Here is a 27,169-nt window from a genome sequence, read left to right as displayed (position 1 = left end):
CGAGGGTCCGAATAGGTCGCCCTTTGGCCGAGTTTATTACCCGAATTAATTGGTTTATAGATCACCCCATTCCGACGGGGACCACGTGCGGTTACGCGGTGATAGGACTAAGAGGAAAAGAGAGAACACCAAAGAGGAGGAAACTTTAGCAGAAAGGGGAAGAGAGAGAGAGAGAGAGAGAGAAAATGATTTGAAAACGCAGTAAATAGGGGGATCATGCGAAAGTAGGAAGGGGGAAAGCAGGGGGAAAGCACGACGAGCAGGAAAGGAGAAAATAAGCAGCAGGAGGGGGGGATCACGATTCGAAGAGTGGTGGTGGAGCATGCGCGGGTAGGAGTGGCACCTTATTCGTCGTATCACTCCCGCCAAGGGTTTCTGTCAACTACGAACTACCGATGGTAAAGGTTCTCCGGGATACTTGTAATAATGCCGAAGCTCATCCGCATGCAAATCCGTGGCATCGTGTATGTTCATAAGAAGTAATTTATTCTTCTCAAATTCTTAGTGTGGAGAAGAGTAAACATAATCGGAATCTTGTGACATATCATTTTTGGATAAAACTTTTCTTTTTCAATAAAAAAATCGTCTCAAAAAAAAAAAGAAAAAAAAAGATTTTTGTAAAAAAAGTGCGCTAACATAATGTGAAATGTAAGGATAGAGTTCGATAAGATTTATTCGTTGAGTCGAGAGATTCAATTCAAATCATCGACGAAATCGATGAAGCGTGTGTGTTTGAGAGTGACAGTGTGTTCGCAAAGATACGTAATAATAAAATCCATTGGTGTAAGGATATAATGACGAACTCGAAGGATGTGCTCGTTGTAAGTATTGAAAACGATAATTAAATATGATGTGAAGAGTCGCGTTTGCAAAAGGATTATATCGCGACAAAGACAGATAGAGGTGAACAATCGCGATCGCGACACGTGACTAGAGGCGAAAGTGTCACGTGGGGGTGTTGCATCGCGTTCGAATTCGCACTCGGGACGCTTCATCCATGAATTCCTGCAAAAATTCGCAAATATCAGGAGGAATTTCGACCTGTGAAAAAAGGTCACGCCGTTGAAAAAAATCACGCAAAATTCATTAAACCACGAAATTATTGCAAACGAAAATTTACGATCGCTGATATCGGACGATTCATATTTCTTCCTCTCATCATATAACAAGAAAACAAAGATAAAAAAGGTATCCGGATGCACATCGAAGGGGATGATTGCGGAAGCTGGGTAGAAATTTGCGAGAAGTTCCGTGCCGCGTCTTCGCGCGAAAGCTTTCGCTTTGATATAACTAACGAGCCGCGGCCGACGAAGGAGCCGGATAATCAACGATGATAGACCATCGGTGAGGCAAGATATCTCGTTATCATTTCGAGCCCGATTTTGAAAAAAGAGACAAAGACAATTCGATGGAAAAACCGACTTTTCGAGACGCTTCGCTCTTCGATGAGTAATTATTCCGCGTTAATTAACGCACATCGAAGAAGACAGAGAGAATAGCGTTAATCCGCTCATCGCGAAGATAGGACATTCAGCGATGTGAAAGGGAACGATGAGTGTCGTGAGGGAGTGATTCCTTTGACGAGGATATATATGTCTGCTCCGTAGCGTAGCGCACACCTGGGTAACGTCGTACGCAAAAAAAAAAGAGACAAGGAGGACGCGCCGAGTCTTCGCGTAAAAAGTTCGTGAACGCGCCCAAGGGAAAGCCCAAAGCAAGTTGCGGAGGACGAAAAACATTACGGGACAACGTTTACGGCGGAAACAGCGCTCGTCATCCAACAACTAACGATAAAAGGGAGGATCGTTAAGCTCGAGAAAACCCTTGCGGAATGACCGAAGTAAGCTGGAGTAATAGCAAAATTGCTTTCACTTTGATATACGAAAGCTGAGTGCGGTTATTGCTGTGGTTTCTTTTCAAGAACACGTGGCGGCGTCGAAAAACAATCTCTTCGTGAGAAATTGAGAGAATTTCTTCGTCGATGAAATAAATTGCGAGAACGTTAGACGAGAAGTCTAGTGTGATAATTTAATTTTAATGAAACAAGTAATGTAACAACTATTTTCTATCTGCTATCGCGGTCAACTGGTATTCACGATTTTTTTCTCTCAACACGTAAGAAGTAAAGATTAAAATCGTGAAGAAGTAAATCACGGCAAGAACAGCGAAAAATTCCTAATGTTTCGTTAAATCTAAGAGCACGAGATGGAATTTTTTTTATACCAAACGACGTTATCGGTGATACGGATCGTTTTAAAAAGTACTTAGCTACGCGAAGAATATTTTCGCGAAGATTTGAAAAAGCGGGAGAAACCGTCGCGCGAGAATAAAACGACGAATGCGAAGAAATTTCGTTCGTTCGATCGATTCATCAACGAATTAAAATTCAGACATCACTGACGATTTTATCGAAAAGACACGTGGCATTATCGTATCTCTTTGAATGCGGAAATCAATGCGGACATTGCGGACGCGATTAAAGTGAAAATTTCCGTCGGTGCAAATTCTGAGGTGCAGATTGTAACTCTCTTTTTTTTCCCTCAACGGTACAAACGGCCACGATTATCCTGCCCCCCCCCCCCCATCTCTTTCCCCGCGCACAAATGTCAAGTGAACGATGAAGTACTCGAGGGTGCTGACGAAGAATTGGAGCGCCACTTCACTCGGCGACGAATCGTGCTCCAGGTGCGGCAAGTGTCTGACTAAAATGCAGTTCGTACTACTGTCGGTGCTATTCTGCTCTTCTCTGACGACAGGTAAGACAGCTTTAATCACGCCGGAACGACGATTTTCCATTGCCACCTTTCCCTCCACTATTAACTTACTTTTTTCTTACTAAATATTTTAACATCCGCGATTTGCATGTTGCCCTTTGACCGTACAGTGTGAAGCTTTAATCTTCCTAGATTTTCTGATTTTTTTGGAATATAAATCTAAGTTTTTTTTTTGGGATACACGATAATGAGATTTCACATTTAAATTACACCGAGATTCCGATATGATTCTTCGAATAGCTCCGAAACAGATTTGGTTTTTTTACATCGCGAGAATAAAGATAAATGTTAAAATGTCAGGGCGAACGGAAAAACCGAGTAAGATTTATCTATAGCAATGTTGCGCAGCAATTAGCATAATGAATAATTGTGTCGCTCGTCCGTGATATGTCATTCCACCAATAAGCGCTTAATAGGTAAATTAACGTTGACAAAGTGACGTAATTAATCCGCTAACTAGTTATTAAAGTCATCGCGGATACGCCACGCACATCCCATCGCTATTACGGAGGTAAACCTCGTTTTACCGTAGGCTGAAAAGAGATTGAGATCATAAATATTCAGTGATGTTTAAAGCAAACGCCCGGCGGAAAATTTTCGCTTTGAAGAATATACAATGTTGTACGTGTATATGTGCGTGTATATATATATATATATATATATATATATATATATATATATATGTATAATATTTTATATATATATATGTATGTATAATATATACATATATGTACGTATTTCGGAATCATACATGCGGGAGTAATTTAACAAGAACTTCATAATGCGACCTACGTAATGCGACAAACTTAGCGTAACCGATACAATTCGCGCTCGGGCTTTCATAGCACTCTGTGAATTTAGGACTATTACACGAGTCCCATCCGATTGGAATTGTTGAGAATACGTACCACAGATTGCTTGCTAGTAATTAAGTTGTATTAATGACACGCAGAATGAACAATTATTATGGCTATTAACGGTAATCGCTTTGTGCGCACGCAATACTAATCGTAACATAAAATTATTTTACATTGAGTTACAGAATTTCATTAAATTTACGAGCGTCAAACTTCGCGCTTAAATAGCTTACAACTACAGTTTAATTAATAGTTTTACATATATGACCTTTAATTATAAATTATAATTCAATCTTTTCCTTTTACCAAAGGATTTCATATTAAGAGAAACATTTTACATATACATTATTTTATAGGGAATAGAATTTCCTCATGAAAAATATATCCGACTGAAGATGTATAAATTTCTCGAATCAAGTATTTTTATTTCACGCTATGAGAACAATCTTGCAATTTCAGTACGTCAGAAACAAGCCTGGCAATTTTTACGACTGTGTGGAAAATCATTCAAATCGGTTACGTGCGAAACTCGAGGCGATCATAGTCCGTCATTTATTTTCTTTTAAGAACGCCGCGCGACACGTATACTTGATGTCACCGACGTCGTCAAGTTTGCACGAATGCAGTCCGATCAGAAATTCAAATCCGGATAAAAAGTCCAGATAATTGAGACGATTTATTCGTTTTGCGATCGCGGTTCGAAATGGACGAAAGTGGACGACTCTTCGTCGTGATATTCGATCGATCGACGAATATAAATCAAATGCAATCGTAGATTCTAAATTTCTCGCCGGAACGAACAAAGAAACTCAATCGTTTTCTCGGATGAAGAATATGCCTGGATGCGCAAAAACGAAAGCGCTCGAGGAGAGAGGAAGGACGCCTAAGCAGGAATAGAGAATCGGTGAAAGAAAGGTGTGCGGATGTGGACGAATGCAACGCGGCTGGCAACGAAGGAGATTATGCAAACGATAGGCAATTCGATTGGAGTGCACCGCAAATAACCGCAGTTTTAATCCATTCGACTAAGTGCACGAGAAAAAGACCGGCTGTCTGTTAGCCATTAGAATATCGCGTTCAAACGTATAATCTCACAACATTGATATTTGTCGATGAAAAGAGCAGATTTTTTTTAAGGGCAGGTTTTTCATTAAAATCTTACCGTTCGTTGACTCGTCACGCCATTCATAAAATCGCTCTTGTCGCCGAACAATTAAGTTTCCTCGACAGGGATCTTCGGAGTTCTAAATAAATATTGGGATACTTAATGCCATCATCTCTGAAATCATACAAATTATGCGAAATACAATATATTTAAAATTCTCAATAATATACAGATCGACAAATGATAAAAGGAAATTAATAAACAACATGAAAATTATTAAATGTGATATATATATATATATATATATATACATATATATCGGTATATTTTGATTAATATATTTATTATATATATAATATTCGTTATCGAATTTTGATGTATTTAAAGGTATTTTCTTGATTCTGATACATTTATTAATTTTTATGTTGTTACATAAAATATTTACACAGATAAAAATAAAAAGCTGGGTAAATTACTAATATGTCAATTGAAACTTATCACGATTAAACAAATTAACAAGTTGCAATAACGCTGACAGATAATACGTAACGAATATAAAAAGGCAGTTACGTAAAATTATTAGTAATACCTGCGTGTGTGTGTGTGTGTGTGTGTGTGCTAACTGTAGCTATATAATTGATTATGCTATTTACTTCGTATTTTTACGAGAGATCGACCGATAGTCTCATCTGGCTGCGCCTCTTTCGCGATATTAGTGAGCGAGATTCGAGCTTAAAGTAGGATTAAAGTACAAGTGACTTCAGTAACGTAAATATTATCGAAAGAATCATCGTTCAATGGCAAAAGTTGTTCCATCGTATTTAAATGTAATATAATATTTTCGTATATACAAGAGAGAGAAAGAAAATTGTAGATAAAGTATTAAAAGTAATAATGCATGACAAAATAATATTGTTTTATATTTCATATTTTTTAAATTTGTCAAGTAAAAAAAAAAAAAAAATTATGTATGAGAAACATTTATAACATTAATTTAAAAAAATCCAATTACATATTTCTTTACGGTTAATATAAGCAGAGCTGGATCAAAGTCACTTTGCGTGCATTTATTTGATAAGTTTTGATAAAATTGTATTATAGGAAAAAGCAATAAATCACCGTTGTATGCCAAAGTAAAGGCATACAACGAGGTCTTGCACCTTTTTATAAACAGATAAGAAGAACTATAACTATAACTGCTGTACGCCTGCGTAACGCGAGTAACATCACCCTAGCAAAGCTAGCATCATTATAGAATTAATTCGCTCTTATCAACGTATTACGATCGGTCGTTACGAGGGGTTGCGGTATTCCATTCGAATTATTATCATGCTTAATAACATTCCGTATACAGGGCATGCACGTAAGTGCACGAATATTACACACACCTAAGAGAAGGAGAGGAAAGGGAGAGGGTGATTTGCTTCGGCTCACCTATGATCGCTCGTGTTTCACACACTATAGCTTGGTGCGTATATATAATGTTTTGGTATGCAGAATTAAATTTATATATACGAACAAACTATTTATCCGCATTAATATCATAATCATAAATTAAATAATAATTAATTATATATGAAAATATAACAGAACACATATGTGCTTAAGTAGAGATTGGCATAATTAAATATCATTATATCTTTAAAACGGCGAAATTTTTGTAAAATGGCTCCTTTTATAATGTACAGTTTTTTTAGCTCGAGAGAAAAAAGAAGCATTAAAATTTAATAATTTAATGTTTCATAAGCATCTCTATCTTGTTCTTTTTTTCCGTAAATTATTTCATATCTACATACACGTGTATTATTTTAGTCAACTCTGTATCTCTTTTGAGTTGTTCTTTTCCAGAGATCAACGAATTCTAGATATTCAAAGAATTAATAATTATATCATTCATGCGTATATCAAGTTTAAAATGAAAACTCTTTATATAAGCATCGTTTGTAAGATAATAATCCGATATACAGTAATATATTATGTCGGAATAAAAAAAAAATCATACATCTGAAGATAAACAGAATCGATAGTCTCCCTTGAAACATTTTATGAAAGACAATTATTTTGAAAGAAATTTTGTTTGCATACTCATTCATATTGTCTCCTTTACCTATATTCCGATATCACATTTTCCAAACGTAATCTTCTTGATGGCAGCTTCTAGGTATAAGAGATTAATGATCTCGCAAGATAGTCTTTCGAAAGGGAGAAGGAGAGGAGGGGGGTGGGGGGTGCAGGGTGCATAATGTGGGTCACTCCTGCGAGTCGGTCGGACCCTCGTGCAATCGAATGCGTTTGAGAAGCTGAATACGCCGAGGAGTGCATCATTTTCATACGTAAACACGCGAGGAATAAGGAGGGACGAATGGCGCGCAATCGGCAATAAGACAGATGGCTTCTCCGGATGTCGCGGCATCAAGAGATACCTTTCCAATCCAGCAAGACGAAGTCTGCATCTAAAATAATTCCCCGGTAGAACGATAGAATAAATTCGATCTTTAATTAAAAAAATAATTTAAGGAATATTCTAGCCGAGAGAGAGAGAAATAATTCTTCTTTTCTAAAATAAAATTTCAAACACAGACTAGCCAAAGTGACCGTCATTTTACAAAAAATCGAAGATTTGTCAATTTTGATTACGATTGATAATGTAGAGCAATTCGATTCAATCGGCACATATAATAACGCATTCTCTCTGTCGCGTGCTTTCTTGAATCCGTCTCTCCATGCCAATTTCGTGATACGCGAGCGGTCTAAAATTTAGGACGTTAACGTCGGAATATCTGATTTCCCGGCACAATGGCCACAATTAATAATCGCAGCCATAATACCTGGACAGACCGATACCGAAATTATCGGTCGGTATTGTACACACGCATATGTTTATACTCTCGTGCATTGCGTGCGGTTAATAGCGCCGTGGGACCGTTTTATGACAAAGACAAGCGTAAGTATTAATTTCATATTTGTCTCTGTAAATTGTCTCCGTTAATTGCCGTAATCGGTTGCATTGCGAGCCGTCTATCGATCATCATTCTGTTCGTCCAACCTACTTAATTACGTTTCGTGAATTGTAGCAATTGCAGTAATCGAGGCGAGTGCACTTGTGTTACGTCGCTCGGGAACCCTTGAACTTCACGTTCTGTCGCGTATCAATCCTGAACCGAATAAAACGGTTCGAGTTGTAGCAAACTACGATATTTAGAAACTGAAATAGTAAAATATTTTTAGTCCAATATCACGATGGATGAGTAATTGATTCTAAAAGGAATAATAAATATAATGAAGATAAAAATTAAATATAAAAAAATGATAACAATATATTAAAATAAAATAAATCGTGCGTTGTAAATTTTTATGCTAAAATAAACGGAGCATTAGGAACCATTGCATTTCCGCAAGATTTCCAGTGGTCTCTTTCTGGAAGCGGTGCTGTATTATTGCATGGTAGATGCGAAGCACTCGAAACGCGATCCCCGATGTAGGGGCTGCCAACGCGTTAATGAAGATCCGGGCGTTCGTGTCATAATCGCGTGTACGCTCGTGTGACGTTAATCGAGTGGCTTTCTGGAGCATAATCGAGACAAAACAATAAGCGAGGGAAAAAAATCGCGACGGAGGAGACGACAAGTTTTCCGTCTCCCTTTCTCTCTCCATCTTTGCCTCTCTTTCTTTCCATTTCTACGGCAGCGGCGCGACGCGTAATTGACAAGGGTAGAGAGAGGTAATGGGGGAATTCCGTTTTGGTTCGTACATTCGATCGCCATTGTCCACGGCCGAACTGGATCTCTATGAGTGGAGAGGGAAGGAGAAAGAGCGAGAGTGAGAGTAAGCGGGAAGATCGCATTTATTATTCGGCCGCGTGCTCGACGTCGCTCGCAGAAACAATGGGAAAACGAGAGTCACGATGCGGGCCCGGCACGCTGGAGCACCACTTTCGGCTGTCGATCTCGCATTCGCTTAAAAGCCTCCTCCCTCCGATCAGGCATGCATAGCGGCTATATATATGGCCATTGCATTTTGGCACATTCGCGCCCAAGTGATAACCGACAACGGGGAAACAGCCATGTCACGTAAATGTTTTGCGACGCGCTCAAGATTCACCGAGTTGAAAGTACGATATTCTCTCGTTACATTTCTACGGCGTATTTTGATTTAGTTTTGCATCTTAGGATGAGGAACTATTTTGCGTTTGGAAGATAATGTAATATCGTATATGTGCGAGGTACATATATATATATATATATAGGATGTCCTCAATTTAAATGGCAAAACTTCGGGAGCGTGTAGGGGATCGAAAAGCTAAGACAGAAAGTCCTTTAGAGGTTTGCTGGTTTTGGTAAATGCACTCGTAAATATCGTACGTGCAACGTACTGTATCTAATCCCGTGCGAAAAATAAAAAGCTCGTTTCTCACCGTTTTATCGTGCGGCCGAGCGATCCGCGTAATTTAACAGGGCGTCACTAATGCGATTGGTACCTGATTGGTCGATGATTGATTATTAAATTAATAATCGAATTACAGCTCGTCCATGGATGCGCAAACGCATACACACACGCCCCGTACACACTCTGCCCACGCCTATGCATTACGTTTTGAGTACGCGTTGCGGTCGACGGCCGAGAGCTTTCGCTCAAACGCGCTCGCGAGAAACACGCGTTTGCGGATTTCTACGCGTCGCTTCCGGTACACGCGCGCCTGTGCATGGCAAGAAGCATTTGACCCAGATCGCCCTTTAACGATGCTTTTCGAAAGCGTCGCGACTTTTCGAAAATATCCGTATCAAACAGCACTCGATAACATCCGATAACGGAAACTGTCTCGCCAACGTCGAATATTGAACGAATATATAATAATATTGAACGTGCGCCGGTCATCGTTGTCATCGTCGGAAGACACGTTGCTTATACAAAAGAGAACGAAGAAAAAAAAAAGGGGGAGATTAGCCGGTCAAGAAGGGGCTCGGCGAGACTCGCTTCCGCTGCAATAACATTATAATTGCAACCCGGCACGTAACGACGGGGCTAAAGTCCCCCATCTTACCTCGTTATTATTCATTATAATAAAGAGAGCAGAATCGAATCTCGAGGTAACTCTCGCACGCATGACGCTTCGCGCTCGACGCCGGTTGCGTCCCACGCAATTAGATAGAGTACACAGAACGTGACATGCGAGGAATTAAGAGAGAGAGAGAGAGAGAGAGAGAAAGAGAAAAACTGGAAAAATATAGGAACATTCCGACTGTGCGAGAACTCATAATAAAAGCTAATATTACATCGCGATGGAATCTCAGCGTCGGTCACGCGAAACGATAAGACAATCGCAGCGGAGTTTTCTCTCTCGTTGCAAATCTTTTTTTTTTTTTTTTTTTTTTGAGTGCTTATGGTTAGCGAGCTCGGCGTTCATAGACAATGATCATGTCACGAGCGCGCTAATTGTATATACTCGGTCGTCCCGATGAGACTTTATTATCTTGCCGATGTCGAGTATCGTCGCCACGAAAGGGAAAGAGGTCTCGATCGGGGACAAAAGGACACGATGGGAGGCGCAATTAAAAGTCATGAGCTGACGCGAAAATGAGATAAGCGCGGCGAGTACGCGTGTTGCGCGAAATTAAAAAGATAACGCGAAATCGTGTTTAAAAATATCATCGTCTTAATGCCAAAAATAGATTAATCTTTAATTATATACAAAATTATTTTCTCTTGCAGAGAGAGAAAGAGGGAGAGAGCAAAATTTCATACAATATTTAAGATTATTGCAGAAATATCTAGAGTTTTGGAAAAGAAACACAATTAAAAAGGAAAGTAGAATTAAAATTAAATTACAATTAATTAAGATTCAAATTTATACAAATTAATTTTTTAGATACCGAACACTGTTTCCAGAAGCTTTATTTCCTGCGATAGCTCTTTGTAAAAGCATAATTTGAATATTTCAACACGAAAGATATCGCGAGAAGCGTAAAATAACTGCTGTGTAACTGTTTAAGACGCGTCTTAAAATAAAGTACGGTACAAGTGTCTAAGTGTAACCAACACGTGCGACTATTCGCGTGACGGTTCCTTATCAGTTATGCAGATTAGTGTGCTCGTAGTATCATTGCGACGATAAATGAATTGCGCAAAAATTTCCGTAACGAACGACGACAGTTTCATTTTGCGCGCCTAAAGTTTGACACATACACGCGTATAGCCATATTTCGAGCTCCGTCCAATTCCGGAACTTCGCGAACGAGCGCAGCATTAATTAGGGGACTCAAAGGGCCCCCAACGTATCGCTCTCTCTCTCTTTCCCTCTCCCCCCTCCCTTCTCTCTATCTATCTCCTTCTCTCTTTCGCCACAACCGCGATTGCTATCATCGGCAATCTCGTTATATGAAACTAGGCAACAGCGGATACGGTTATTCCTCTATTGTCGTGATTACTATCCTCCGCCCACATTGTCATTCCGCAGTCTGATGCGCTGCAATTGTGTGTCCCTCCACGATCAGGAAAGTATGCAGTCGGCAATTTTAAAAAGGGCGTGATTAAATATGGAAAAAAAAAAAAAATCTTTGTTTGAAGAAAATCTTTGAATTTCACGTTCAAAGCTGTTTGTCAATCTAATGATAAGATTCGCTTTCTTCCCCTACGAGTTTATATCCTACTTGGTAAAGAATTTATTCTCAGTATTTGATATTCGACTAGTATTATTGTTACTTTGAGAAAATACTCTTGATAAATCGCTTAATTATAAGACGATGGCGCGATGTTAAATTAGTAGCGCCGGTTACTTCGCCCCGGCCACAAATTGAACGTAGAAGGATCTCGCTCGCGAATCTTAATCAAATACTCGGAACAAACGCGAACGAGATAGCCGTTATTTGAAATGTCTTTAAAGAAAGATTGCGCACAGAGTACGGCACGGTCGTGTCGTGTGGGACCACGCGACCGAAAGATTAATTAGACAGATTTAATTACGTATCCTTTTGCCTACAACTTACTTTGCTACGGTTTCATTATCGTAAATTTGCTTTACCTCTGTTCCCGTAGCTGCTTACTTTGCGTGATAGTAGAACAGCAATGCCGATGTATTGTATAATGCGTTATTGCGTTTCTTGCATCTGCATCGTGTTGCCACAGCTGCAGAGGACAAATTTGCGACAATGGCGGAGATCATTGTGCTGCATTCGCGTATAGACGAAATAGGAAAAACATCAGTGTTCGCGCTCTTTTTCCGAATATGCAGTATCTCCTTATCATTTATGCAAGTTTATTCGTCGTTTACTCGAGCATCAGTTTTTATTCGATATTGTTGCAACGGGTAACATTGTGCTCGGGATGTTTTATTCAAAATATTGCATCGGGGAATGTTAAAACTAATGATTATTACCAGAGACAAAGAAAACGTTTCTTGTTAAACTAGATGAGTCGAGAGAGAAAATCTACTTTGAATTAATCGAAAAATATCGGTAAAAATTAAGATAAAATCTTCGAAGTATTCTGTATGCACGCGGTGGAAGGATGAATTTATATCGCGTTATGAAACTTTTATAAAATTTGATTCTTCGATTTCATTTTAAAGATAGCGAAATGCGCATATGCGAATCATATCTCTCCTCTTAATACTCCGCAATGTGGTTGTACAGTGTATAAGAGACCACCATAAATACCGCTTCGCATCCGATCTGCATCCGATGGTTAATTTACACTGTCGACAAGACAAAGATCTCTCCTCGGTTGCGGCGTCCCTCGTACTTGCCTCGGGGGACACCGTGTATTCGCGCACCTGCACCGCCGGTCGCCCGACGCAGCTGCAGGCCGAGGAATGGGAGAATAGTGACCGTAGGGGTAACCACCGAGTGCTGTCAGTATCACGGCGACAGCGGCTGGACAAGAAAACGCACGTGGGATCAGCGCGCGCGTCGCCGGCTAAATTCGTAAGCAATTATCCGAACTTGGAGGAACCGGGCACACGACGGACGCGGTGGTAGTAGCTCTCGAGTCCCCCTATAACGGTGCATTCCTTACTCCTCCCGCGGGATCGTTCCCGAATTAATGCATAGCCCGTGGTCGGAATACCGTAGTTCTGCTGAGAACGAGAGCGACGAGGAGAGAAGATAGCCCGGTTTCGAGAAGCAATTATCGGACCGCTACTTTTCTCTCTCTCTCTCTCTCTCTCTCTCTATACATATATATATATATATAAGCAGAAGAGAAGAAAGACATATATATATATATATATATATATATATCGCGTCCAATATCGTTAGTTTCGAATTAAATCTCGTTCACGTTTTTCGTGACGACGAGTAATATCTCGCCACGTATATGGGTGTAATCAAGTTCTTTTTTTTTCGATATCAATCACTCGCGCGAAGCTATTCTTGTGCGTAAGAACCGTCGACAACCAATTAAGGAATAAAAATGTTAATATCAATTATTAATTATTCAGTAGAATATTCTTTTTGTTTTACAAACTCTTTCCATCGCGAAAGTTACCTGGCAAATGATGAATGATCTTTTTAGCGAACTTTGATTTTTCATAATTTATGGGCAAAGTATATCCGGTTTCATCTTCAAACAAGCATTAAGTTTCCACGCATTTAGGAATTCTGTTCGATGTATCCGCTAGTTTAATCGAAACGATGTTATACGATGCGAATAGTAAACGCTCAGTCCTCGTTTGAGTACTTAGCAAGTACTTAGAAAGAGAAACTATCTATTCGCCGCGATATCCTTGTTATACTTCATTTTACGGGGAAACAGTTTCACATTGGTCCGAGCATTGGACTCCACATATGTATCAAGCAATTGGCACGTTGCCCAAAGGCCTTTGGGCGATTAAAATCATATTCCATCATATGATATACATACAGAATACTGAAACATAAAATATCGCTTTACAGAAATTCAAGAAATGAAAACAAATTTGATTACATAAAGTTCACAAGTAATTCCATGCATTATGATATCTTTATATCATTAATTATATACAGGTATATATAATATAAAAGATATATACATATATAATATACAATATATAATAATTAAATATTTTTTTGCAAATCTCTCTCCCTCTTTTGTGGATATCGGAAAGAATTCAATTATAAAGAATTGAAGGATTATATAATTCCTTTCAAATTACATCAAACGCCAAGTACCTACATAAATAATATGTCTCTCAAACTTTTGTATCGAGAAGCACGCTCCAAGACTGCAAATAAGGCATTCACAAAGGAGATGCAATACAATACTTAAATGTCACTCGAATCGCAAGGCTTTTTGATGAACATCGATAAGACCCTCCATCTCCCGGGCGACAGTTATGGAACGAGTGTATCGTAAAGAAACGTTCCTTTGCGATGATTAAAGAGGCGATTGCAGACGGAGAGTAAACTGAACAATGTCGTCATTAATTTAGCCAATTGCGGCTGCACATGTTTCGTTTACAACATCCACTAGCGTGCGCGTGTACAATCCGAAGCGTAATGCGTGTGCGTGCGAGACAGCGAGTGAATTATGTTTAAGCTCCTGCGACACAACAATTATTATAAGAAGAGTTACATTCTAGAGAGGAAGGTATACGCATTGGCTTAGCAGAACGCTCGATTGGCGAGCAATAAACAATAATACCAATTAAAACTGCCTATTACGATGTTAACTGCATCCGCATTCTTTTCAACGCTCGCAATTCTATTGCCAATCGAGAGAAAGGATGCATTAAAATATATATTTCTTCCCTAACAGGAAGGCATTCGCAACGCATATAGTAATGGGAAGAGTGACAATATAAGAGTGCCTAAGAAATAAAATATTTAAATTTCTCCCCTCAATCTCTCTGTCAAATATTTAATTTTTCTTTCTTCAATCTAAGTGACACATATATACATATGTGTCGAAATTAATGCGCTTATTACACGACACATCGTGCAAATACATGATGTTTCATACAATCACTTAGATATTCATTTTGCACGTAGCATGGAAGCTTTAGTATACACGCTCATTGCGGCGTGCACTGAATATGCACAGTGATAAGCGCAGCGCCGACGTTTAAGATTACCTAGACCTAAACTGATGGCGAGGGTAGCGCTGCGTGGGAGCACTCTCGAATGCCTTGGACGCGTGTGTGCACACGGAAGGGGACGTTGGTTGCATTATGAGACGTGCGTGTGTGAGTTACTTAAGCGCAACGCTTGACGGACGTCTTTTCTGCCGCAGAAGAACTCGCGCTAGCGCGACTCACCATTTGACTTCTCGACCCGCCCACATCTCGTAAAACGGTCCACTCGGTCTTCCCACAACCGTTCTCGAATTTTCGAGCAATTCGTACCAATCAAGCCTCTACCGCCCCTCCCGTCTCCACCCCTTGAGAAAAATCTACCCACGAAGCGTCAGGCAGAAGCGAGAACGATTTGTTTTAATGTCTCAAGAAACGGGATTACGTGTGAAATTATCGGTCCTCGGTGTATATGTCTGTGTTATGTCGTAAATGGATTTTAATCTCTCTTCTTCACGCAATATTGCACGAGACAATTTCATACGATACATTTGTAATATAAAAATGTTCGTAAAAAAGCAATAAACGTAAAAGAAAAATGTTAACAAGATTGCGTGCTTTCTGTCAAAATAATCTACTTGATAAAAAATAGGATAAATATGCATAAAAGATTACATCTCAACGATTTTATCGCCACTTAAACATGTTATAGCGAAGAGATCTAAAACTAAAATTTGGTCTCGATTACGTTAAATAATCCATCTATGACCCTGTATCTATCTCGTAGATGTAAACAAAAATATTTCCTACGTCCTCTGCAAGAAATAAAATTTACACAAATATCGCTGTTCTTAATTTTATTTTCTAATACTTCAAAGAAAGTATTAAAATTGTGAAATTTCAATTTATTATATCCTCTAAACGAATGCTTTTCCCATACTTTTCTCTTACGGGGAATTACTCGGGCGAACCCTCCCCTACAACGTATTTAAGTGACGATAAAATCGGTGAGGTGTAACCTTTTATGCATATTTACCAAAAATAATAACAATTGTTACATTTAAAAGTGTTGAATGTGCTTACGTTCAATCCAGAACAAAATTGAAAATGGATTACTAATTGCGTAATAATTGAATACGTAGTAATTACAAACGTGTTATTTTTAAATTTCATATTTTCCCCGTAGTCACTGATCGTACGTAACGCTAATTAAAAATGCGACAAACGATCGATTTTCATGAATAAACGAACAATCGAAATTAAATGCAAGCAATTAACGATAACACGTATCACAGTTTTATTTTACCTTCCACATGTTTATATCATGCAAATTTTTCATTCTGCTCCAATTTGAATACATTTCTATATTGATTCACTATTAAATTGAACAGTGTATATAGTATTAGTACAAACTATTTTTAAGCTCGTCTATCTAATTCATATCGATCAATGTTACTGATAATGTATATATATATATATATATATATATATATTATAAGAAACAATTTAAATTGCTGAGAGTAGTAAATATCTTAGAATTTAATAATATTAATTATTTAATTATGTGCGTGTGAAAGAATGAATGACTCGAATTACGAGCTCCAAAATTTACCTCTATTTCACCTCTCGCACAAATAAATAATTCACATTAAAACTCGTTTGAATTTGAACAAAACGAGAGAGCTTGAATTAATTCGCAACGGATGCACCTGCTGTTAACATCGCGCAAGAAATTTCCCAAAATTGAGTGTTTTACTGCAGCCCGCGAGGGCGAAACCTGGCGCGCCCCGGGAAATTTTCATAAATCGCAACGCACACATAAGTTCGTTTAACCAGAAATTTATTCCCCCAACTCTCTCGACCGTGTAACGGCGCTGTTTTTTTTTTTACAGGAGAACGAGAGGGACGCAGAGATAGCGTGAGGTAACGAGCAAACGTACAAATGCGATCGTTGGGTCACTCTCTGGGTACGGCAAAAAAAAAAAGAGTCGCGAGCAAAGCGTATCGACGTGTCGACGTGGCGAACGAGCAAATAAACGCGCCGACCCCCGCGCCAAATTTATCGCGCGCGCTTAATTAGCTGGGCAAATAACGCGATTAACGCGCGACCGACCGCCGCGCGGGAGTGCGACGGTTTGTCACGTTTACCGCACGACTCGCGCGAATCGGGGAAAACTTGTATATAACTGCGCGTCGGAAACTGTTGCTCGCGACAGCCAGAAATGCGGCCAGCCGGTGTCCCGCGAGCGGAGAAAAACGAAAGGCACAAAGGCACGAACAATAACGCGTCCGCCGTAACTAATGCACCGGTTATTGCGCCAAGCTATTTATTTTCGACCCTTGAAATATTGCGACGTTATACGGATACTATGTGAAAACGATATTTCAATTAATAGAATATTATATATATATATATTACTAAAATTGCACAATATACATTGCACATATATATTTTTTATACACTGCTCCTCTTTATTATGAGAAATATATATTCTTATTGTTCTATCCCCTGTACTGCTTCTTTTAGAAATGTATTTTTTTAAAGGTTCACGTGAAATATTATCGATGACCTATTGTGAAATATAAAAGACAGAATAATGGGTAGAGAATCGTATTTTTGCTATTACTCGCGAAGGGCGAAAGACCGAAGAACGATGAATCGTCGAAAGTTTTTACACCGCCACGGTGTAAAATGCACGGAACGGAATGGAAGTCGAAGTATTGGCTTTGCATTTGATCAACCGTGCAATGAATAAGGAAAACTTGGTCGCGTTCTATGCATCGGAATCTGTTGCATTCGTAAGCCTGAATTGTAAGCCCGTACAGCTGCGGGCGAGAAGGAGCATACTGGGAAATAATATCATACGGAAAATATATAAATGATATTTCAAATCATAAATTATTCATAATAAATACACCACTTCTCTCTCTGAAGTCGGCCTTTAACTTTTTCGCGCAATCTTTGGAAAATCGTGATGTATTATATAAAGATCAATTTTTTTATAAAATTTATTTAAATAACAAAAAAGAATAAAATGTTACACACACACACATGCTTATTTTTGCGACATAAAATCAATGTTTTCCTCATTTGTATTCAAAAATATTTAAAAACAAGTCTAATTTCGCAACGAGTAAAATATACATAAAAAACATATAAAGACATGTAAAATCGTTACGTTATGTTTATCAGAATTTAATACGAGAACGGTAAAATAATTGATCTGTAATAATAATAATTGAAATGTAATAATAAATTCATTATCGGAAAAAAATAGAGAAAAAAAATGAGATAAAATTTATTTAAGTCTTGCCGCTACAGCATGGAATAAGATTCAAAGCGTCGACTTTACATTTGATCAGCGACGCGACGAATAAGGAAGCCCCGTATCTTGCTATATCCGAGTCTGCGATAAGGCAAATCAATCCCCGAACTTCAAAGGAATCCCGCCGCTCTGATCCTTCGGGATTCCCTGATACGCGTGGGAGTCTTTAATCAGAGAACGCGAGTCGACGACCCTCGACGGAACGTCGACTCCAAAATGGGCTCGCTCGCCTATTGTCTTCAGAATCGGTCCGTCCGGCCTATCGCGTGGCATATTAATTAATTCGCTAATTATTAAACTAATTGCCGGTTTAATTGGCTCGCGAGAAGAGCCAACCATGCTCACAAACAAGGAACGAAGACTCGAGGAAAAAGATATAGGCCGCTTGATTGTGCGCCACGATACGTACCTTCAGGGACTTGCGAATCCGAGCATTCTAATCAGATCACGGTATCTCGTCCTGTTTCCACCAACAATTCAAATTAACTAATGCTGGATTAGCAATTGTTTTTTTTTTCCACACAAGTCTCATATCTGTAATTAAACAATTAATCTAAAATTAGCGCTCAGTAATTGTATTTTTTGATTGCTTTAATTGATATCTATGATAATTGTTTATGGAATATATATGTATGATATATATATAAATAATATTTGTAGAGAGATATCTATGCATTCCATTAAGTTTGTGTTTGTTTTTATTTATCGTTAACAATTTGCAGTTTTGCGTGTTTGTGTATTCGACGCGCTATTCAATATTTATGTTTCCGGTATGTAGAGCACGTCAGAAGCATTCGTATCCCAATATGTACACTTTATTCAATGCAAAGTGAGTACTTCGTATCAGAGGCACGCGCGAGAACCGCGGTTTCGCGTCCTGGGAGTTTGCACTCCGAAACCAACCGTACCAGAGTAGCTAACCGGCCCTGCATATCCTGCAGACTATAACAGGACAGGGTCAAAGGGGTCTATTGTGTTCTCGCTTAACTACTGCTTATATTGCAACACAAAGCTTTGAAAAGCCGACAAATTATTTAAAAAGACTCGTTATTGTTCCGCGAAGGGAATGGTCGAACCGCCGCAAAACAACTTGCTAACTAGACGGGAACTCTTTCGGTTGAAAGAAAAAAATAGTTACACGCATAGAAAAACACAACTTTTACGTTTACGTATATGAGTAAAAAATATTACAGATAACAGTAAAAAAAGAAAAAGAATGGGAACTGGATATACATTTATTTAAATGTAAAGCATTACTCACAAGATTTTCGACATGTTGATTTTATAGTATTATTGTTTAACAAAAAAATACGTGGCGATGAAATAAAGTGACATAAAATACCGACGCATTGTAAAACTGGATTTTCTATGTCAAAATAAATCAATAAACGCTATGTTAAGAGCCTATACTGAAATATATTATAGTATAGTTGTGTGTCAAAATAAATCAATAAACGTTATGTATATGTTAAAAGATATATGAACAAATAAAAATTAACTAACAACTGATATTATTTTTCTAATTGTTCTCCAATATTTTGTCAATATACTATAATGTTTTAAAATAAAACTGTACGAACACCTAATACTTAAAATAAAATATTTTTCTACATTTTATGATATTGATAATAAAATGTTGTTTATATTGCCTATTCTAAAATATTATAGTATAGTTGCATTTTTTTTTTTTTTTTTTTTTTAGGTAATGCTCGAAATTATTTTGCAATCATTATAAATTTTGTATCTATTATCGACAGAAAAAAGAAGAGAATTTTACTGAAGAAGCTCTCGCGATAATATTAATTAACTCCCGTTTTAAAGTTAGTCCACTTCGGAGAACTCGACTGCGTTCGGTCGATAGAATATTTTTAATTAACACGTTGTATTTGTCCCGATCGTGCTGTGGATGCGCGATAAATAAAGCACACGTCGATCATTACAAAGCCATTTCTCCTCCTGGGATTTTTATCGCGCGGCTAAAATTTTCCACTAATAACTATATTTTCGCGAAATCTTTCGAATTTCGAAAGCGTGAGTTTTTAAAATTATTAACCAATTAAATTATTGAAATTGTTTTACAGTCACATCACATAGCATAAATGTGAGCCAAATATTATTTCTCTTACTGTTAGTATAAGAAAAAATTAAGAAATAAACAAACAAAAATTTATATCATCATTTCACTTAATATTAATTTAATTGCTAAATTGTATTAACAAAAAATTTGTTTACATTGTTTACATATATATTTATTTAAGTCAGTTTCATAGCTAATTTAATTTAATATCGTCTTAAATCTAATTGTAAGTTAAATCGATAGTACATCCTTAGAAAAAAGAAATAAACGAATTATCTGCGCTTTCTGTTGTCACATAGGTGCCACGCTGAAGATACTCGGATTGGAGGTACCCAGCATCGCCGATCCAAGGTGGGAAAAAGTGTCGCTCAAATGCGAATACGATCTCGGCGGTAAGGAGCTGTATTCGGTGACGTGGAATAAAGACGGTCAGGAGATATTTAAATATATGCCGGGAGCATTGAAGCCTAAGCGACCTCAGAATATTACCGATTTGTACATCGACCTCAGTCATAGTGACAGCAAGCAAGTGACACTTCTGAGTCCGAACATTCATAAAGGTGCGCAATATTAAGTTAAGCACGAATTACAAAATGTCGCATCCATGAGTCTCTTACGTAACTCTAGTTGCTTTTTCATTTTTAAAATTATTAAATTATTATTATCGGAGAGAAATATTCAAGTCACAAGATCAAAGAATTAAAATTCAACTCGTTTCTCAAAATCATTTTGTTTTATCGCCACACTCTTATACGATCTTCGAAATATTTTTATAAGAAAAAAGAGAAAGAGAAAGAGAGAGAGAGAGAGAGAGAGAGAGAGAGAGAGAATATTTTTGTCTCAAATTTTGAACTTATATATAATCTTTTTTTCTGAATTGATAACGAAGGTGAGATCAACTTGGCGGGATCTTACGGCTGCGAAGTATCATCGGAAGGGCCGAATTTCGAAACAGATTACATGGAGGCGAACATGAGCGTGGCTATACCACCCAAAGATGCCCCGACACTTGACGGAATACGACCTTCTTACAAGATCGGCGACATCCTCGAAGCGGAGTGCACGTCGGGATTGAGTTACCCTCCGGCAGTTTTAACGTTCATCTTGAACGGTAAAGAGGTGAGTGTCGATGAGCGTGCGTTCCCGCCAGTTAAACTTTTGAGAGATCGCATGAGTTCGAAGAAGGATTATCAGCGCCCGCCAATTTTTCATATATCATACGAATTCTTACGTATCATACGCGAAAGCGTTGTATTTTTAATTTTTTACTCACTTGCGGATTGTTTATATCAAATAGAGATTAATTTTTCATTTACAATTATTAATTGAGTATGTAGATTTCTAATTAAATATCTTCCGATTTTCAATATAGTTTATAACACAAAAATTAATGTCTCAATATTTTTCTTGAGCAGATATCTATTGGAAATTGGAAAAAAAAAAAATTCATCTCTGAAATGTCATCTGGAAATTTTAGAATTTCTCTGGTACAATTGGCCGATATGAAATAAGGGAAAATTTTATAACGAATGGTGAAGCGTAATTAATCTTCAAAAAGCTCGTTTCCGCGGCTGTTACGCAAGCACGGCAGACTAGAGAACCACATAACTTCCATTATTCAATGTTACGCTCTGTGCATGTCATTCGCGGGAAGATACTCGGTTTATTTAACGACAATTTGTCAAGTAGAGCCACTTCGCGTGGACGTTTTTATTTCGCTTGGCCGACTGGCTACACACACACACACACACATTCACGTTCTCAACAAATACAGAGTTACGAGCCGCAAATTAACTCCTCGAGAATAAACTCGCGAAAACACATCGGAATTGCAATGCTAACAAAAATATCCATTGCGCGATAAAAACACGAATGCTTGAAAAAATTAATATATACAGCGTTCTATAACTTTTGCTATTTCTCTTTCAAGATTTTGCAATTAATTTGAAGTTAGAAATCAAATTAAATCCTTCTTTGTATCTTTTATTTAACTTTCAATGTCGCGAGTATCTGCATCAACGTTATAGTCTGTTACATCGTTAAAGTTATTGAAGATGTCGACTTCAAATAACATACATTTTTTTAATTCGAACTTTGATTGGTTCAACAGGTAAACAAAGCTTTAAACAAAGACTTGCCGGTTAACAACGTAGACGGAAGTGTGGTCTCCACGACGCGGTTGGGCCTAACGTTGCGTCTGGAACGGAATCATTTTTCGGATGGCAGGCTAACAGTGACCTGTCGATCGACACTACCAGGAGTCGGCTTGGTCTCTCAAAGTATCGAAATCGCGACTCTTGCCGCCAGTAACCAACGTCTTGCCCAAGAACCCCCAAAATCGGGAGTCTCAAGGGGTGCTTCAAGGTCGAATGTCGGAATATTTCATACGGTTCTGATTTGCTGGATAATATTAGCGATTCACATAATCCGTTGCAACAGTCTCAGATTTCTATGCGTTTAATGTCGATCCGGGAGCTAGTTTTTGATCGACGACGAGAAAATATCTTTATTAAATTCGTGTTAATTAGTGCATATTTGTTCACGCGATTGCGGAAGGTGTCGTGTATCGTTGTCGATTTCTCCCAATGTGTTAATCGCGGATGTATGTATGTATGTAATCTTAGGGCGTGACGCATCAAGTGTGTCGATACACATTTCGATGCCCCGAATCTTCGCGCATCCTGTACACGTTCAATCGCATGTATACACAGTATTAGAACACCCCGTATATCTCGTATATAGCGGATAACTCGGAGAGAGACACGAGAGACGATAGTGATACAACACTACGTAAAGTAGGTCGAAACGCGGACGCCCGATGTTGTACATAGTGTATAATTGTGGATTAGCATTACAAATTATCGTGTATAATTAACTGGACGAGAGACTGAACGATGACGAGACAACATGATGAAAGTAATATGAGATGTATCGGGATTCGCACGAGACACGCGCGCGAGAAAACGCGGGGGCAATTTTCTCGAGGAGAAAAATTATGCAGCTGAAAAGCCGCATCTCCGAGCGATATCTATCATTCGCACATCCAGATCAGAGAAGTATATAGTTTAATAAATATATAAATATAAATGTGTACACGCGCGCGCCGATCGTACATATAATCTTAACTACGACTCGACGCGACGTCGACGTCGTATAGTATAAGTAAGTAATGTGTGGTTAATTCGACTATATTCCCCACATCCGATCTTCCTCAATGACGTGTGCGAGGTTTTATGTACGAAGTATAAGAAATATGACGCTTTTGTTCCACTGCAATTTTACACGAACCAAGTCATTATTATCGAAACAATTACAATAATAAAACGATGATTTCAATCAATTTGATTCGTATATCTCTCGCTCAACCAGAATACCCACCCTCTTCAACGCAATAATTTTATCAAATGTTAATTATATTTAATTTGTCATTTCTATATAAAAAGTGTAGCGTATTGATTTTTATTGAAGCATAAAATTAAAACATATTATATTTATCACAATCGCGATTAACGGGAGTTGCAATCGCTGTCGTATCAAGGAACAAGTCAATAATTATTGCGAGAGCAATTGGTAATCCGAGAATCTCGTAATTCGATCGTTCCCTTTGCTGAAGTTTGTACAAAGAAGAAAAGAGACTATCACAACCCGATACATAATTTGTGTAAGTAATAAAAGGCCGGCGAGATAAGAGGAGTTTGAGACGCGAAAGGGGAGTTAAGTCGAAATGGGGTAAACAATAAAAGAAGAAATTAGCGAGAGGGTGATTCTTTGGAGAAAACCGTCAAAAGAGAGGACGGTCACATAAACCGTCTCGGATTCGCCAAACGGATTCACCGCCCTCACCCCTCAATCCGATCTATCGGCACACCGACTTCGCGACTCTCTCCTCCCTCTGCTAGATTCGATTTCCAGATTAATTAAGGATCGCTGGTCTGAAAGGACGCCCTCGAGATCCTTTCAATGGGGTCGAGTGTCCGTTCGTTCCGAGGGCGGCGTAACGAGCGCCGATTCGAATCGGTTTCACGAGACACCGAGCCCGATAATGGACGGGCAGGTCTGATTTTCCTTCGGCTCAGGTAAGTCTATCTTACGATTCCATGCTTGCTTACTGATTACGAGCGCTTTCGATGAAATCCCCAATTTAATAGCTCGCGCCACATACGTGAGAAGGTTTACGCGATTGTCTAAAATCCCTCCGTATCTTTCTTCTACTCTTGTTCTCGAGAATAGTAAGATCTTTTCTTTATCCCGATATTTTTGTTGTAAAACATAATCTGAGAGATCGATTCTTTTTTTTTAGAAAAATCGGACGATTATAACTTTTTACACAGCTTTTCGGGTTTTTTTTTTTTTTTTTTTTTATTAATATTTATTTAATTAAGTCTCGAAATAAATTTTTGTCAGAATGCCATATCGTGAAAGTTGACGTTAATTAAAAAGCAATGTATTTTATCGTATATACTCACAGATTACAATAACTTAAGATTTAATTGTTTAAAAAGATACGAAAGTCTATTTATCTCCAAAAGGTTATGTTCCTTTTCATTTTCAATATTCGTTTTATTATTTATAATCTATGATGTTTCTTCAATAATTCAATAATTTACGACGAGAGATGTAAGATTGATCTGAAACGACCTACATAATTCAACCGAGAACAATAGTTGAGCACCGAACTCACAGCCGAATTGTAGACGACACGACGTTAGGGTGGCTTTAGGGTGCCCGAAGTCGAAGGTAGAGTCTCACCAGTACCCTCTCGCTATTACTCCCTCTTCACTTTGCTTTAACGCCTTCTCTCTTGTAAAGAAAGAGAGAGAGAGAGAGAGAATGTGCAGTCTTCGTATGATATATGCCCTCGTATGAACACGTACGATAGGTGCACGTCTATGGCATAGCACGACGATACATACGTGCGTGCATAGAAGCGCGCGCGTACGAGTACAGCTGTATCCCGGAAGTGATGCCAGGAACTGATATAAAATCGATAGAACCCAGTTTCCGGCGACGTGACGTGTCGGCGTTTATACCATTCGCTCAACAGTAGCATCAACCAGCGATAGGAACAACACTGCCAGCGATCTTCCAAGCGATTCGCTCGTCATTCGAGCACGCTTTGAACTAGAGAGATAGGTAGGTAGATACAATAGATAGGTTTCCTCTCTCAAAAAGAGAGAATCGATGAAATTTCGCACCATATGATAAGTTTCCTAAGAGATTTTGGCATAGAAATCGCGATAGTGTATTTCGCACATTTGCGGCATAATATATATATGTATATAATCATATGAAATAACATAATAAAATTATGTAATGAAGAAATAGAAAAAAATAAAATAACGTAAATTTAAATTAAAATATAATTTTATATAATTCTATCGAAAAGAATTTGAATAGCATAATGTTAATATTTTTAAGCTTTGTGAAGCGTATTAATGTCAACAAATTATACGTGTCGTCAAGAGAGATATGTCAGATATAGAAACTAGATGAAAGCAAATCACTATTGATCACGAAGAATAAAGCAATTACTCGGAATTAATATCGTATTTTCTTTCAATCAGTCATCCTGCGAATACAAATGACCAGTGATAAATAATAACCGAATGCTTTTGATCGCGAACATTTAATATGAAGCTTCGAAATGGAATACAATCGGTTTCATTCGCATATAAAATATTGTAGATATCCCATCTATCATAGAAAAATTATAATATACATAAATGTTACGAAAGTTTTCACATTTTAAAAGAGAAATTATTGCATTATTGTCTAGATAGAAGTAATAATACAATTAAATTCATCACTATTTTATCCATATCAATTTCATCGAGTTTATCTATCAGAAATTTGTCTCGACAAGTTCGAATCGATCGTTATAATACCTGCGTGATTCTCTTGCAATGACAAACTTGAGAAACGTAGCACGATTGGCAAACGGAAAACCCGCATACCGATAAGGAACCACGATGTTGACAGCACATTGCGACCGATCGTAAGCGATTTCTGAACGGTAAATTTGCTGCTGAAAGTATCATCGCTAGTTTCTTTTCTGCCATTTCAGCAGATATTTTTCTGTTTGCAATAAAATTTATCTAATATAAAAGATACAATTGTTAATTTTTATATTTTTATAATACATCGTCAAGTAACTGTATTTTAAATTAAATTTGACAAGAAAAACTCAAATTTATATTTTTAGAAAAATAATACAACGATTTATGCGATATAACTTATATTATTTTAAGAATCTTTAAATCTCTTATACAGATCAAAAATATGTTCTGAAATTTTATCTTGTTAGTTATATCGAAAAGTACTTAGGTAGAAAGATTCTAGTGTTAGAAGAGTCAGTATGTGTAGCCCGATCTCTTTCAGGATGAAAAACTACGAGAAAGCAATTCTCGAAAAATTGTCAACACGATAAGAAATTCCAAGTTTTTAATCTATAACATAGCAATGTCGCAAGTCCATAAAAAATTTTATTTAGCAGTCGAAACCACTCACTCTGATATTAAAGGAGTTTTATGAAAATTGGCAAGGGAGAGATATTGGTTAGAGAGATTAAAGGAAAAACTTCACGATAATTCAACTTTACTATTCCGGCTTTTCTTTTCCGCTGTATTCTTTTCGCAAGCGCGATTGACGAGATTAAAATATTCACAGAATTTTATATATTAAAAAAAATATTTTATTTGCGAACATTCACTTTTCTCACTAACTAGAGAATTAGACTAAGCGAACTAAACTCGATAAAAACAGGTAAAATTAAATTGTAAAAAGTATCTATGGTATATATGAGAAATTTATCATTTTGCTTCGGCACTTAATTACAATATATGATACCTAATAAATATTAGTAAGAGAAAAGAACTATAGAATATGACCTAAAAATTTAATGCAATAAAAATAAAATAGTCTGTATATGTGTTAATTAGATGCACAGATACGAGTACATATATGTGCGTATGTGTATCAAAAACAAGGTTAAATATTATTATAAATGAAAATGAAATTAAAATTATTTTAGTAACAAACTAATAGAAAG

General features: G+C 37.7%; 1 protein-coding gene and 1 long non-coding RNA gene across 2 annotated transcripts in view; one reads left to right on the top strand and one right to left on the bottom strand.

Moving 5' to 3' along the window:
* LOC138938920 (uncharacterized) overlaps nucleotides 1-27,169 on the bottom strand; it is a 97,339-nt gene that overhangs the window by 23,814 nt on the left and 46,356 nt on the right. The window contains exons 2-3 of the long non-coding RNA XR_011447775.1: nucleotides 18,454-18,578; nucleotides 4,794-4,910 (exon numbers count right to left, since the gene is read on the bottom strand). This is a non-coding gene — a long non-coding RNA (uncharacterized lncRNA). The remainder of the gene's footprint in view (nucleotides 1-4,793; nucleotides 4,911-18,453; nucleotides 18,579-27,169) is intronic.
* On the top strand, nucleotides 384-23,440 carry LOC138938919 (uncharacterized). Its single transcript, XM_070306325.1, has 4 exons — nucleotides 384-2,756; nucleotides 20,421-20,681; nucleotides 21,011-21,240; nucleotides 22,232-23,440. The coding sequence occupies exons 1-4, from the start codon at nucleotides 2,618-2,620 to the stop codon at nucleotides 22,580-22,582; spliced, it is 981 nt and encodes a 326-aa protein (XP_070162426.1). The 5' UTR covers nucleotides 384-2,617; the 3' UTR covers nucleotides 22,583-23,440.

Source organism: Polyergus mexicanus, unplaced genomic scaffold, assembly GCF_030449975.1.
Source record: "Polyergus mexicanus isolate NDT 795.1 unplaced genomic scaffold, iyPolMexi1.0 SCAF_13, whole genome shotgun sequence".
In the NCBI taxonomy this organism is placed as follows: domain Eukaryota; kingdom Metazoa; phylum Arthropoda; class Insecta; order Hymenoptera; family Formicidae; genus Polyergus; species Polyergus mexicanus.
Note: the sequence above shows the minus strand (reverse complement) of the source record. Positions and strands in the feature narration are given on the sequence as shown.

Coding starts and splice junctions, on each gene's coding strand:
- LOC138938919 (XM_070306325.1), top strand. CDS start 2,618: ATGAAGTACTCGAGGGTGCTGACGAAGAATTGGAGCGCCACTTCACTC. Junction 2,757..20,420: donor CTGCTCTTCTCTGACGACAG/GTAAGACAGCTT, acceptor GTTGTCACATAG/GTGCCACGCTGAAGATACTC. Junction 21,241..22,231: donor TCATCTTGAACGGTAAAGAG/GTGAGTGTCGAT, acceptor TTGGTTCAACAG/GTAAACAAAGCTTTAAACAA.